Below are 15,122 nucleotides of genomic sequence, written 5' to 3' on the forward strand. Positions count from 1 at the left end.
AGTACACCTACTTGTAATCAATTCACTCCCTAAATCATGTCCTGGTAATTTCTGTTTTAAAATCGATGTGTCTTCTCATAGAACAGAGAACTGTGCCTATGCAGTTCTTTCCATTCAGGATCGTGGCTAATTTCTTGTCCTTGCATTTCGTAAAAAATCATCTTTTGTTTTGGATCAGCTCTCGCACAACTATAGTGAGAGACTTGCATGTAAAGCACATTATTCCTTTATGTACTTGTTTTTCACAAGAATAAAGTTCTGGGTATCATTTTTCTCGCTCAAGTTTGTAACAATGTGATCAAGTGCTTGCAACACATACAAAAAACCTAATGTGGTTAATCCCTCTGTTGTACAGATTCTAGCCACTATCAATGTATCATGAAATGTACATAGTGCCTCTGTGTGTATCAAATTTTCTACTCTTCACAACGATTTGTTTACAGTGTAAAGTATCTCTTAATTTCCACTTGGTGCCACCTTTAGCATTGACTACTGTTACCTCTATTAAGACTAATACTACTATGAAACTGGTTGCTGTGCTCAATATCCACCTAAAGAATGCAGTGTTCATGGAAACAAAGCAGTGCAATGATAACTACATAAACAAAACATCCAATGTGCAGTAGCAAGTGCCATACTTTCTGTAAACATATGACGGGCACCAAACCCGGAGAACCAACCCCTTTACAGACTTACCTTAAGGGTTACGAGTGCTTTTTCATCTTCTACTATACTGTGAAACACATCTCTTCTACTGCAAGCTCTGTGCTTTCCATATTTTGGGAGGCTCTAAAAAGTAAACTTCAAGAACTATGAGCACTTGCTCATATTTACTGCTGTGAAACATGCCTTGAATAAGTGCTCATAACTCTTATACATACATTTTAGAGCCCAACCACTTAACCTTTGTGCACATCGTTGTCTACCACCCCAAGTTCACCACAGGATCAACATAGCCCAGCTATAACCAACACCTTTTCGCCTTTTTTCACATCAGATCTCCAGTTGCTTTCTAGTTCACCTTATCTCTCGCCATATATTTTTATTTTCATTTTCATTTCAGCCTCATGTTACACTTTCCACCTTCTATTACCATGTCACCCTCACAACATCCCCACAATGACCCCATTAAGTTTTATTTACATTCCCTCCGCAAACATGCCTTCGCCCTAGCCAGATTACACTCCCATATTTTATTTTCCCAGGCTTGTCTGACATTTGGCATTACCCCCAAAGGCCTCACACTTAAAGTTCCCATCTCTGGCTGTAATCCTTCTTTCCATCAGTCCCTATACCAGTTCCAAACTGAACAATCCATTGCCCTCACCCATCTAATCCTTCACCTACACATCAACTCAGCCAATGAACACACCCGTCAACTCCTATCCTTAATAAAAGTCCTCAATCTTTCCTCTCCCACATCCACACCGGCTGTTCAGAGCATCCTCCTACAGGCCAATCGCAAATTAGAACAGCATGCCACCCTCCACCTCAAAAAACTATCCAATCTCCTGGTTTCCCACCTCCGGAAAGGCAACTCACTCACCCTTCACAACCTTTCCAGCAAACCTCAACCTCCTCTCATTGCACACACACCCAGTCTCTCCCATCTACTCAATCTCCCACTTCCAGCTCCATTCTCCCCAAAACCTCAAAATTCCAATCAACACAATCTGGAACCACAACACCCTAATTCAGTACTTAACATTTCCTCCAAACCTCTCTCCCAATCCGAAACTTCTGTCCTATCCAAAGGCCTCACCTTCAGCCCCACTCCCAGATTCAACCAAACAGCCCTTGTCAAAGATTTACTGTCCTACACCCGTACTCTCTGCTGGAAATATCACTTTGCCATGAAGAAAAATGATCCTAATCCTACTCCTAATGGTCCAACTCCCCAAGACACTATCCAAATTAAACCCTGCCTGGAACAGTTCCGTCCTCCGTCACAGCGGGACCCACCTCCTCTTCCTCAAAATCACCCTCTCCAAACTTTCCAGGAATTTCTGACTTCCGGCCCTGCCTCTCAATCCTTCTTAAAAAACCTTAATCCTACTCCCAACATCACCACTGCTGAAGCCCAGGCTATCCGTGATCTGAAGGCTGACCGATCCATCGTCATTCTTCCGGCGGACAAGGGTTCCACAACCGTGGCAATTGATCGTCGGGAGTATGTGGCTGAGAGACTGTGTCAGCTTTCAGATAACACTACATACAAAGTTTGCCAAGGTAATCCCATTCCTGATGTCCAGGCGGAGCTTCAAGGAATCCTCAGAACCTTAGGCCCCCTACAAAACCTTTCACCTGACTCCATCAACCTCCTGACCCCACCTACACCCCGCACCCACCTTCTACCGTCTTCCTAAAATTCACAAACCCAATCATCCCGGCCGTCCCATTGTAGCTGGCTACCAAGCCCCCACAGAACGTATCTCTGCCTACGTAGATCAACACATTCAACCCATCACATGCAGTCTCCCATCCTTCATCAAAGACACCAACCACTTTCTTGAACGCCTGGAATCCCTACCCAGTCTGTTACCCCCGGAAACCATCCTTGTAACCATTGATGCCACTTCCTTATACACAAATATTCCGCACGTCCAGGGCCTCGCTGCGATGGAGCACTTCCTTTCACGCCGATCACCTGCCACCCTACCAAAAACCTCTTTCCTCATTACCTTAGCCAGCTTCATCCTGACCCACAACTTCTTCACTTTCGAAGGCCAGACATACCAACAATTAAAGGGAACAGCCATGGGCACCAGGATGGCCCCCTCATACGCCAACCTATTCATGGGTCGCTTAGAGGAAGCCTTCTTGATTACCCAGGCCTGCCAACCCAAAGTTTGGTACAGATTTATTGATGACATCTTCATGATCTGGACTCACAGTGAAGAAGAACTCCAGAATTTCCTCTCCAACCTCAACTCCTTTGGTTCCATCAGATTCACCTGGTCCTACTCAAAATCTCATGCCACTTTCCTTGACGTTGACCTCCACCTGTCCAATGGCCACCTTCACACGTCCGTCCACATCAAACCCACCAACAAGCAACAGTACCTCCATTATGACAGCTGCCACCCATTCCACATCAAACGGTCCCTTCCCTACAGCCTAGGTCTTCGTGGCAAACGAATCTGCTCCAGTCCGGAATCCCTGAACCATTACACCAACAACCTGAAAACAGCTTTCGCATCCCGCAACTACCCTCCCGACCTGGTACAGAAGCAACTAACCAGAGCCACTTCCTCATCTCCTCAAACCCAGAACCTCCCACAGAAGAACCCGAAAAGTGCTCCACTTGTGACAGGATACTTTCCGGGACTGGATCAGACTCTGAATGTGGCTCTCCAGCAGGGATACGACTTCCTCAAATCCTGCCCTGAAATGAGATCCATCCTTCATGAAATCCTCCCCACTCCACCAAGAGTGTCTTTCCGCCGTCCACCTAACCTGCGTAACCTCTTAGTTCATCCCTATGAAATCCCCAAACCACCTTCCCTACCCTCTGGCTCCTACCCTTGTAACCGCCCCCGATGTAAAACCTGCCCCATGCACCCTCCCACCACCACCTACTCCAGTCCTGTAACCCGGAAGGTGTACACGATCAAAGGCAGAGCCACGTGTGAAAGCACCCACGTGATTTACCAACTGACCTGCCTACACTGTGAAGCTTTCTATGTGAGAATGACCAGCAACAAACTGTCCATTCGCATGAATGGACACAGGCAGACAGTGTTTGTTGGTAATGAGGATCACCCTGTGGCTAAACATGCCTTGATGCACGGCCAGCACATCTTGGCACAGTGTTACACCGTCCGGGTTATCTGGATACTTCCCACTAACACCAACCTGTCCGAACTCCAGAGATGGGAACTTGCCCTTCAGTATATCTTCTCTTCTCATTATTCGCCAGGCCTCAATCTCCGCTAATTTCAATTTGCCGCCGCTCATACCTCACCTGTCTTTCAACATCTTTGCCTCTTTACTTCCGCCCGACTGACATCTCTGCCCAAACTCCTTGCCTTTACAAATGTCTGCTTGTGTGTGTGTGTGTGTGTGTGTGTGTGTGTGTGTGCGTGTGCGCGAGTGTACACCTGTCCTTTTTTCCTTTTTTCCCCCCTAAGGTAAGTCTTTCCGCTCCTGGGATTGGAATGACTCCTTACCCTCTCCCTTAAAACCCACATCCTTTTGTCTTTCCCTCTCCTTCCCTCTTTCCTGATGAGGCAACAGTTTGTTGCGAAAGTTTGAATTTTGTGTGTGTATGTTTGTGTTTGTTTGTGTGTCTATCGACCTGCCAGCACTTTCGTTCGGTAAGTCATCATCTGTGTTTTTAGATACATTTTAGAGCCCATGTATGTATATACTTTTTCCTTGTTTTAGTGCAAGGAAACTGTCCTCAAAGTCTCTAAAGGAAATTTAGTTAAATCCCTTACTGTCTTGACAAGTCACCGTTTATTCTGTTCTCTTCCACAGCAAGTGTAGATATATGGAGAATACCAGGCCGCCAGTGTTTAATTTGGATGCTCTTCATCCAAATACAAATAATGGTGCACATTTATAAAAACTTTTGCGCTAGTCATATGGTGATCTCCAGTGGGTCTCAAGGACACAACAAAAGGAAAGAAATGATAAGATGGATGATAACTATTTATGTGATTACAATCATAAAAAAGATAGTGGACAGGGTGAAGAAGAAAGCAACTAAAGGTAGGTTTCAACACCCCATCAACGATGACGTCATTATAGATGAAACACAAGCTAGAACAGGGCAAGAATGAGGAAGGATGCTATCATATTTGAGTTAATAACATAGAAGAAAAATCACAATTCCCACAAAACACAGAAGCATTTAAATTTTCAGAAAATGTTTGTAGTGTGATAATGAGGAAAAAAAAAAATATGAAAGAAAAAGAAGGGTTATTTAATTTTAAAAAACTCTGTGGCTAGTAACAGGTTTAAGTTGACATCAACCGCAGATCTTATTCTGTGTACCCACATCACCATGTTGCCTCTTTTGTAGAAATATGGGCAACTTTGAGAAGCCAGGAGGTAGGATGGCAAAGTGAAGTATATTGTATTGTGTGTTACACATGATTTCAGATGCAGAGAAAGCTCTGGCCTAAAAGTACAAGACCAAATTTACACTAAGATTTTTCCACATAATTTACAACCTTCTACTAAGAGGATGATCTGCTCCAAAGCAAGACACCATTCACAATAATGAAAGGAACCAGTCATATACTGCTTCTCTTGATATTTCTCTGTCATCAGTAGAAATCAGTCTGCTATGCTTTGAACTAGCCTTGCTCTAGTGTGTTAATCACTCAATCTTCAGAAGTAAATGCACTGAAGGTTGATTGTTGACCTCAGAGAGGACCACAACTAGTATTTCTCCAAGCACAAGACCACAACTATAATGATTTCTGAAACAAAATATTGGGAAATTTCATTCATCAATATTCCAACAGACTGATGGTTGCTGTGTTACTAAAGGACCATAACTTATGTACACTGGTGATCCAACTGCTATGACCACTGGCCAATGCGAAATTGAATGATGGCTTGTGGCACTGTCGGCGCATACCGTGTGCAAAGTATATAAATGGAGCAGAGATAAATGGGGAGTCATTCTAGCAATTACACAGACTGAAAATGGGGAAATACACTGATATAAATGACTTTGAGAAACAGCACATTTTCGTAGCCCATCACCTCGAAAGAAGTATCTTGAAAGCAGTGAATCTTTTTGGCTGTTCCATTCCATTGTCATGACCATCTATTTGAAATGACTGAAGAAGTGTGAATCCATGAGTAAGGGATTATATGTTGGACGCCCACACATCACGGAATGTGGGGGCTGGAGGCTTGCCACTGGGTAATGGATAAGCAGTGATCTGTAACAGATCTGTCCACTTATCATAAAGCTGGTGTACGAACAAGCCTTTTGGGGCACAACATTCGCCACACATTGTTGAACATGTCATTTCACAGCAGATGGCATCTACGTGTTCCCATGTTGACTCAACACCACGGACAATTACAATTACAACTGCAGTGGGCATGGAATCATCGAGATTTGACTGGGGATCAATGGACATGTGTTGTCAGGTTGGAGGAATCATGTTCCTTGTTACACCAGGTCAATGGTCTTGTCTGGATATGCCTTCACCCAGGTAAACAGCAGAAACAGCAGCAGAAATCATGCACCATACCAAGGACACAAACTGTTGAGGGCAGTATTATGCAATAGCAACCAGTCACCTGAGTTTCCCTGGGACCTGTAGTATTACTCAAAAGCACCATGACAGCTATGGACAACACAAACATTATTGCAGACAATGTGCATTCCTTCACGTTTGATGTCCTTCTCAACCGTTATGGCATCTTCCAGAAGGACAAATGTCTGTACTACAAAACCAGAACCATACAACAGTGATTTGAGGTGGGTGATAGTGAACTCATGCTGATATTTTGGTCACCAAATTTACATGATCTAAATATGATGCAACACATCTGGAAAACTATCTGGTACCAGCAAAGCACCCACACACCACTGGCCCATAATTTACGGGAATTGTGTGTGCTAAGCATCCAAATCTGGTGCTGCATACATCCAGAGAACTACCAATGACTTTTTCAATCCACGTCACACACAACTGCTGCTGTATTGGGTTACACAGGTGGGATAACGTGCTATTAAGCAGGTGGTCATAATGTTTTGGCTCACTGGTGTATTCTTAGCATTATCTAAATTACTATGTACACTATAATTCCATAGGAAGGCACACACTTCTGGAGTATCACTTCAGAAGAAATCAAACTTATCTTCCCAAGATCTTCAGAACCTATTTAGCTGTTTTATAAGTCTTAGTTCATAAGTCTAACAGAAAATTAACTGGACAGAAAAACACTACCAACTACACTTTCAAGACAATAAAATTGTTTCAAGTATTGTTTATCAGGAATTTATTTAACACTGAGTTTATGTCTAAAAAAGGAATTACTAGTCTATTAAAATTAAACTTGATAAAGGTCCACATCCTGTAGATGATTGATTTCCCACAAGCACAAGACCTCAACCAATATTGTTGAACAAACAAAATTTGAAGGAATTTCATTTACCAATATTTAAAGTGATTGTCAGCTTTGTTACACTAAATAATAGTATCCGATAAGTCTTCAGCATTGGTTGAAGTACCATGTATTTACACTAAAGAATTTTAGTACCTTTGCTTTCAGTACTTACCTGTAGTATTGAGTCGATGTTTTATTTGATGAGCACTGTATATCTGTAGTAGGTCATTACCTCCAAATTCAACTGAATTTATTGGTTCACAATGTTCAAAGAAATCAACTGGAAACACAACCGTGCCTAAAATGAAATAAATAAGCTAATAGTCATACTTATGTCAAAAAATATTTTTACAGTTTCTTTTTTTTTTGCGACATCTACAACATTACAGTATTATTAAGAAACACAGATAGTTTTGATATAATTCTGAATCATGCCAACAATCTTTCTTATCTATATTTGAAACACATTTTTATAGATGAAGTACTTTGATTCTGATAGCAGAGGAATTCAAAGTGTATTTCAAGTAGCTCCAAAAAGAATGAAGTAATAAACAGCATTTTTTTAAACAAATGACAATATTATGAAAAGGACAGATTGCTACTCACCATTTAGTGGAAATGTTGAGATGCAGACAGGCACAACAAAAAGACTGCTAAACAAGTGAGCTTTTGGCCAAAAGGCATTCTTCTGAATTACGTCTCTCTCTCTCTCTCTCTCTCTCTCTCTCTCTCTCTCTCTCTCTCTCCCACACACACACACACACACACACACACGACCACTGTCTATGGCTGCCGAGGTCAGCCAGACAGTGTTCATACGTGTGTGAGTCGTTTGCATGAATGTACGTGTATGTTGCCTAATTTAGAAGAAGGCCTTTTGACCGAAAGCTTACTTGTTCAGCAGTCTTTTTGTTGTGCCTCCCAGCAACTCAATATCTCCACTGTAAGGTAAGTAGCAATCTATCCTTTTCATAATTCTGTCATTATTCCATCCCGGATTTTCCATTGTTTGTTTTTTAACACATGTTACACTGGAAGTTGTATGTGAGGCAACTATAAAATAAAACAATTTAAAATGGCATGATGCTTCCACACAAATTTTTGCGGGTGCCAGCCTAAGAGTGGGTGAAGAATTCCCCAAATCTATTACAACAGTAGATGAAACCTGGATGGAGAACTGTACACCAGAATTAAAAAAAGCAAGTGATACAGTGCAAACATTCTATGTATCTGTCAGCAAAACCCTCAGAAGGCTTCAATGAGCAAATCAAAGAAAGAGATGAGAATAGTTGTCAAAATAGGTCAGTTTGTTGCAGGATTATGCTCTTTTGGCTAACAGGGCATGACAGACTGCCGAGTTCCTCAATAGTTGTTGAGATATTCTAAACCATCCAACCCATAGTCATGATTTAACACCAAATGACTCTCTTTCCATAGTTCTGAAGGTACACATATTCTAAACCATCCAACCCATAGTCATGATCTAACACCAAATGACTCTCTTTCCATAGTTCTGAAGGTACACATATGCACCAAACATTTTTCAAATGACCACATAATTGAAGAATGCTGGGTGTAACAGTCACGGGTATTGGCAGCAAAGATATTCAGTTTCCCCCAAATAATTATTATGTAATGGCAATTACATAGAAAAAGCGGTATACGTGTGTCTTTCTTTCCAAATATGCTTTTCAACAAAACTTATTAATATTTATATACATGGTTTTATTCAAAACATTTGAAAATTACACACTGCATAATACACTTAAAAATGTTTCACCTTTTTTATGCACTTTCTGTTTGCATAGTCTGAAAAGTAATATAACGAGAACTTACCAGTTGTTTTTCCTAATTTATATGGTTTCTTCTTCTTAGGAACTTTGTGTGTCTTGGCAATATTTTTGATACTAGGTAACAGCCAATACCCTGCAACATTCGAAAGTTCACGGAAAGAAATTTAAATTCACAAGGAAGTGGATTCACACACACACACACACACACACACACACACACACACACAAAACACACACAGAGACAGAGAGAGAGAGAGAGAGAGAGAGAGAGAGAGAGAGAGCGGGGGCATAAGGTAATTACAACACTATGGTACTTTTAGCAAAAACACCAGTTTTACTTTTCTTACATATGTTTATTGGATTCTGAGCTCTTTAAAGCATTTAAGGTTTTAATTCATTTCTTGTTTCATTTCAATACAAGTAAATATCACCTTTCCATCCATTCCTGGTGATATTTAAAATTAATATGTTTTTCAAAACTAAGTGAAATTAAGGCCTCCTTATAACATCTAACCTTCACAGACGTATATGGGCTTCTGTCCCTAAACTATATATTACTGCTTATTCCCGTATTCTACTTATAACACTTTTTCTTCACTAATATCTTGATAATCCCATTTCTCCAACATCTTAGACCACTCGATAGATATCCTTTTTGTTCAGTATATCCATAGAGAGAGTACTCTGAAAGATGTAGAACATCTCACTTATCTTTTCAGTGTTACATTCCTACAACTCATTCTATCGTTCCGAGATTCACTGTCCAGGTCTAACTCCTGCAGCTCTAGCTACAGCTTCCACTGCTGATAACAACTAACGCCCTGCAACTACTCCATGTCACCCCCCCCCCCCCCTCTCTCTCTCTCTCTCTCTCTCTCTCTCTCTCTCTCTCACTCACTCACTCACTCACTCACTCTCTTTCTCTCTCTAAGAACTACACATACCTGTTGATTCCAAACCAGCCATATATATTCTCAGACTTCCATCCTCACAAAGTAAGATTAGTGTTGTGCGATATTCACAACTAGACGAAGGATGACGAACTACAACCATGTCCATAATTTTAGCCTTTGATGGTACAACTTTAATTTCTTGCACCAGAAATACATCTGGTTTTAACATCAGTATTACAGGATTGTTACCTGAAATAAATAAATACATACATACATAATAATATTTCAATAACTCAAAAAATTATTTGAATTATTACAACTTTTAAAGAATGTTGGCAGCACAGACTTTGCAAACTTATTTATAAACGAGAGTAGAAAAATATTTTGTACTACCTGCATATACGCAAATGTCTGTGGGCTTAAATTTAAGGGTGGCAGAGAGTGAAAGAATAAGCCTTTCGAAACTAGGAAAACTCGTCCAAAACAGGAGTGATCCAGTACCCTGCTGAACCCCCCCAAATGCATTCCTAAGTCATGCATTGCTATCTGGCCACCTCCACATTCTTCTATGATGTAAGACAAATCCTGTACTTGTCAGTGAGGTAAACCCAATGCCATTAATCTAGGTTCCATTCATGGTGTTCCCCAGCCCACCTTCACACACGATGGTGGCTAGGGTGTTTATACTGTTGTTGGCAATGGACACCTAGTAGCAAAACTGATCGTGTCAAGATGGTTTCATACTGTCTTAGTCAACAAAGCCCTTCTAGTTGCTTCGGAAAAAGGAAGTATGCAGTTCTGTTAAGCTCCCCTCATGATACCCATGTACCATAATTTGTAGGTCGCACTTTATCAGCTGGAGTTGTTAACTTCAGGGGTATGTCTATAATGTTTTGTGTGTCACAATAGCAGTTGAACAATGAAGTGACATCGCTGTAGTGTATGCGAATTCAGCACGTAACTTTCAGATTGTGCACGCAACACACTACACTTAACAGTACTGAGAATGTAGGTTTACTTTTCCCTCCATTACTCAGGTGACTGTACATAACGATTTTGTGTGATCAAAGGAGTACTGAAAGAAAAGTTTCTGATTTAAAAAACACACACAAAGTATGCAAGTAATGAAGAACCTTTTAAAGATTTGAATAATTTTAAAAGACATTAGCTGCATATTAAAACACCAGATTTATTCCCATCTCCGCACGATGAAAGGTAACAAGGTTAAAGTTAAATAGCATGAACTCTGTGAGGGACTCAAGTTACCCAGATTCTCCCTAGTGGCAGTTTACCATACATGTATAGCTATCCTAACCACTGTGGACAACACTAAGAGAAGTACCAGGAAGTGCTTCCTGCTATTTCCCCTATTTGCTAAGGGTTGTTGAGATGGCTGCCATTCATAAGTTAAGGAAATTGCGTTAGCTAGGTTCAGTATACTGCATTTCAGGGATGGTTCTAAGATTATTTTCAGTTTGAATAGTGTTGTAGCATAAGTTTATTTTCAATAATTTAAATGAATGCAATACATTTCATTTTACTTCACTTTCATTAACCATGTGACACCGTGACTAGAAAAATTTGTGGATATGACATTTAGATGCAAATCAATAGAGTTTTAAAAATTATAGAACTGTGTATCGTTACTAATTTGGGAGTTTATTTGTTTAACATTCCATCACACCCAAGCATGAAGCCAATTAGGCAAGTACAGTCACTAACAGCCTTCTTAATGCAGCTGACCTAGCATTTACCTTTTAAGATTTCCAAAATCAGCTAAGCTGGACTGGCTACTCCCAATTATGAGGTCAGTCAGAAATCTCTGGAGCCTTCCTGTCAATTTTATTTGATATAGGCCCAATCACAGGAAAAGGAAGGGAAAACGAGTTTCAACATGTTGTCAGCAAGGCCATCAGGGAAGGAGCCTGGGTTTGACAAATACAAGGCAGAAAAGTATCCATAACCTTTACAATATAATCATCACCATGAAATAATTGTGGATGACTGAATTGGCATTTGAACCTCAGTCCCCCCAAATCAACACTAACAATTGTACCATCTTAGCCATTACAGTCACGGGACATGGATATTCAACATCTTATACCAGACCTCATAGCAAAATGCTATAGAATTGTGATTATTCAATGCTATGGAATTTTGATTATTCAATGGGACATCCATCTCCTCTTCCCAGAGGAAGAGGACACTGCCTGATGTATTTTTTATGTCATGATGAAAACACAAACAATAATATGTTGCTTTATATGTATATCACAGGAGAACAGAAAATGAACAACCTAAAGCTATTGTTCCACATGAATGAGGTTTAATTGGACTATTATACAGACATGCACCACATATGAGTATAATCATAGTCTCATGCACTTCAGAAGTAATTTGTTAAGTAATAATTCTACAATTGTGAACAGGCTTCTCTATTCACAACATAGTTCTTTGATCTCGAATACATGAAACTATATGTAAGATACAGTCCCATAAAATTTCCACATGTTGTCATGAATGGTCACCTGATGATGTAATGGATGCCAGACTAGACACCATTCCATACACCACACATATACTCAATGAAGGAGCTTCTCTGGTGATCAATTGACCACAAAGTCAACAAATACTTTTGAGGATGCTTTGGGCAACACGAAAAGAGTGTTCAAGGGCATATTCCTGCCAGATGATTACTTCTCCCTGAAACTAAGAATTAACTGGATAGCAGTCTAGATCCATGCTGCATTGTTCACTGTTCCCTCCAAAAACAGTAGTTAGACTATGGTTCCACACACTATGATGTCCCGAGTCGGTCCTATACGTTGCTGTTTGGTATTATCCAGTAGATGTTCCTCTTCTGTTTGATGTTACCCTTGCAAATGGTCATTTCTGACACCAGGGCAGACACTTATGATTAAATATAGTTTTGCGTACTTACCCCTACAGTTGTACCCTTTGGTGCACCATAGGTGGTGGGACAGAGAATGGTTAGATATAAACAGAAGCCTGGAGGTTGGTACCTTGCTCATAACCTAGCATACAGCAAACAACTGCTGATGTATTGGGTGCAAAATTGGTCCTAGTCTCTGCTGTAGCCACAATGTAATCAGCAATGGCTGCTTTTATACCATGGTGGTTCAAGTGTGAATCTGTATGTGTCTGTCAACCTGAACCAAAACATGTGCACTGTCCTTGAACTACTGACATTGTTAAATATAGCAGACACATCACAACATTCAATGTGTTGGGGATTACTTCAGGACCATCAAGCCTCCCAATGGCAGTTAATTGTGGAAATTGTGTTCAACAACACTACTCTCACATGTCTATGTTTTCTAACCCAGCACAATACTTGTAATTAACCACAATTTTAGCAGTTGTTATGAGTTCAACATTATACACTCAATATTCATTCTTCCTCTGTCCACAAAACGGCACTTTCAATCATAGCCTTTACTGTTCCCTGCTGGTTTTCATTTAACATGAAATCCAAACCATGGAATGCAAACTGGCATTTTTCATAAAGGCAGATCACTGTTGGAAGTGACAGTCATGTTAAATTACAGAAAACATCCCTATGCCAATAATCATCCAGTCCAAATCAAATTTCTCTTATATTTGTAGTCCTTATTTGAAATCTAAGTATGCTGGCAGTAGGTTCGTTCTGCAATCAGCTTCTCTCAATTGTGTTCCTCAAAAAGAATACTGTCTTCCCTCCACAGATTCCCACTGGAGTTCCCAAAGTAACTCCGTAATACATGCATGTTGTTGAACCTACCAGTAACAAATCTATCAGCCTGCCTGTAAATTGCTTTGATGTCTTTCTTTAATCCAACCTGATGCAGATCCCAAATACTTGAGCAGGACTCAAGAATGAGTCACACTAGTGTCTCATATCCACTCTCCTTTACAGATGAACCACACTTTACTAAAATTCTCCCAATAAAATAACGTCGACCATTCACCTTCCCTACTACAATCCTTACATGCTCGTTCCATTTCATTTTGCTTTGCAATATTATGCCTAGATATTTAATCGACATGATTATGTCAGGAAACTAACTAATAATGCTTATTTCAACATTGTGTGTTTGTTTTGCCTACTCATCTGCATTAACTTACATTTTCCTTCATTTACGGCCAGTTGTCACTCACTCACCACACAACCTAGAAATTTTTATCCTCGTATAGTCACTCAATGTCACCTTCCTGTAGACTACGGAATCACGAGCAAACAGCTGACGATTGCTGCTTTCCTTGTCCACCAGATCATTTATGTTACTAGATAATAATAGTGGTCCTATCACACTTCCCTGGGGCACTCGTGACAATACCCTCGTCTCTAATGAAAATTTGTTGTTGAGAACAATATAATGGTTGGTGACTCCATGGAGTATAGTGTAGACACCACGCAACAAGCACCTCGTTACAAAAGAGGTACATTATATAACAATATAATGGTTTCTATTACTTGAGAAATCTTTGATCCACTCTCATATCTGGGACCTATTCTGTATGCGCATACCTTCATTAACAGTCTGCAGTGGGGCACCATGTCAAATGCTTTACGGATATCTCGGAATATGGAATCTGCCTGTTGCCCTTCATCCACAGTTTGCAGGGTATGTGTGAGGAAAGGGCAAGCTGAGTTTTGCACGGGTGATGCTTTCTAAAACTATGTGATTTGTGGGCAGAAGCTTTTCCATCTCAAAGAAATTTATTACATTCAAAATGAGAATATGTCACAAATTCTAAAACAAACTGACATTAAGGATACTGGTCTGTAATTTTATGGGTCTGATCTTTTATCCCTCTTATATATAGGAGTCACCTGCACTCTTTCCAGTTGCTTGGAACTTTGTGCTGTATGAGAGATTTGTGATAAACGCAAGTTAAATAAGAGAACAATGCCGTAGAGTACTCTTTGTAAAACCGAATTGGGATTGCAGCTGGACATGATGACTTATTTGTTTTCAACTTCTTCAGTTGTTCCTTGATACTTATTACTATGTCGCACATACAGGAGTCTGTTCGATGGTCAAAAGATGGTATCTTTGTATGATTCACCTGTGAGAATGATATTTTAAATGTCAAATTTAAAACTTGTAGCTTTCCTTTTGCTATCTTCCACTGCCACACCGGATTGGTCCAGTGACTGACCAGAAGCCTTAGACCCACATAGTTATTTTACATAGGACCAGAATTTTCTCAGGTTCTCAGCAAGATCTTTTACTGAGGTACGACAGTGGTAGTAGTTGTATGCTCTGTGCATAAATCTTTTTACAGATGCACGAATCTCTACTGACTTTTGCCAGTTGTCATTTACAATTGTCCACCCAACCAAGCTCTGCTG

At 40.3% G+C, this 15,122-nt stretch overlaps 1 protein-coding gene across 1 annotated transcript in view; it reads right to left on the minus strand.

Annotated features, from left to right (window-relative positions):
• Positions 1-15,122, minus strand: part of LOC124556456 (protein purity of essence) — a 443,522-nt gene that overhangs the window by 200,616 nt on the left and 227,784 nt on the right. Inside the window, exons 37-39 of the mRNA XM_047130407.1 lie at positions 9,818-10,015; positions 8,917-9,006; positions 7,253-7,378 (exon numbers count right to left, since the gene is read on the minus strand). Of these exons, the coding sequence (XP_046986363.1) occupies positions 7,253-7,378; positions 8,917-9,006; positions 9,818-10,015 (414 nt within the window). The remainder of the gene's footprint in view (positions 1-7,252; positions 7,379-8,916; positions 9,007-9,817; positions 10,016-15,122) is intronic.

Source organism: Schistocerca americana, chromosome X (assembly GCF_021461395.2).
Source record: "Schistocerca americana isolate TAMUIC-IGC-003095 chromosome X, iqSchAmer2.1, whole genome shotgun sequence".
NCBI lineage: Eukaryota > Metazoa > Arthropoda > Insecta > Orthoptera > Acrididae > Schistocerca > Schistocerca americana.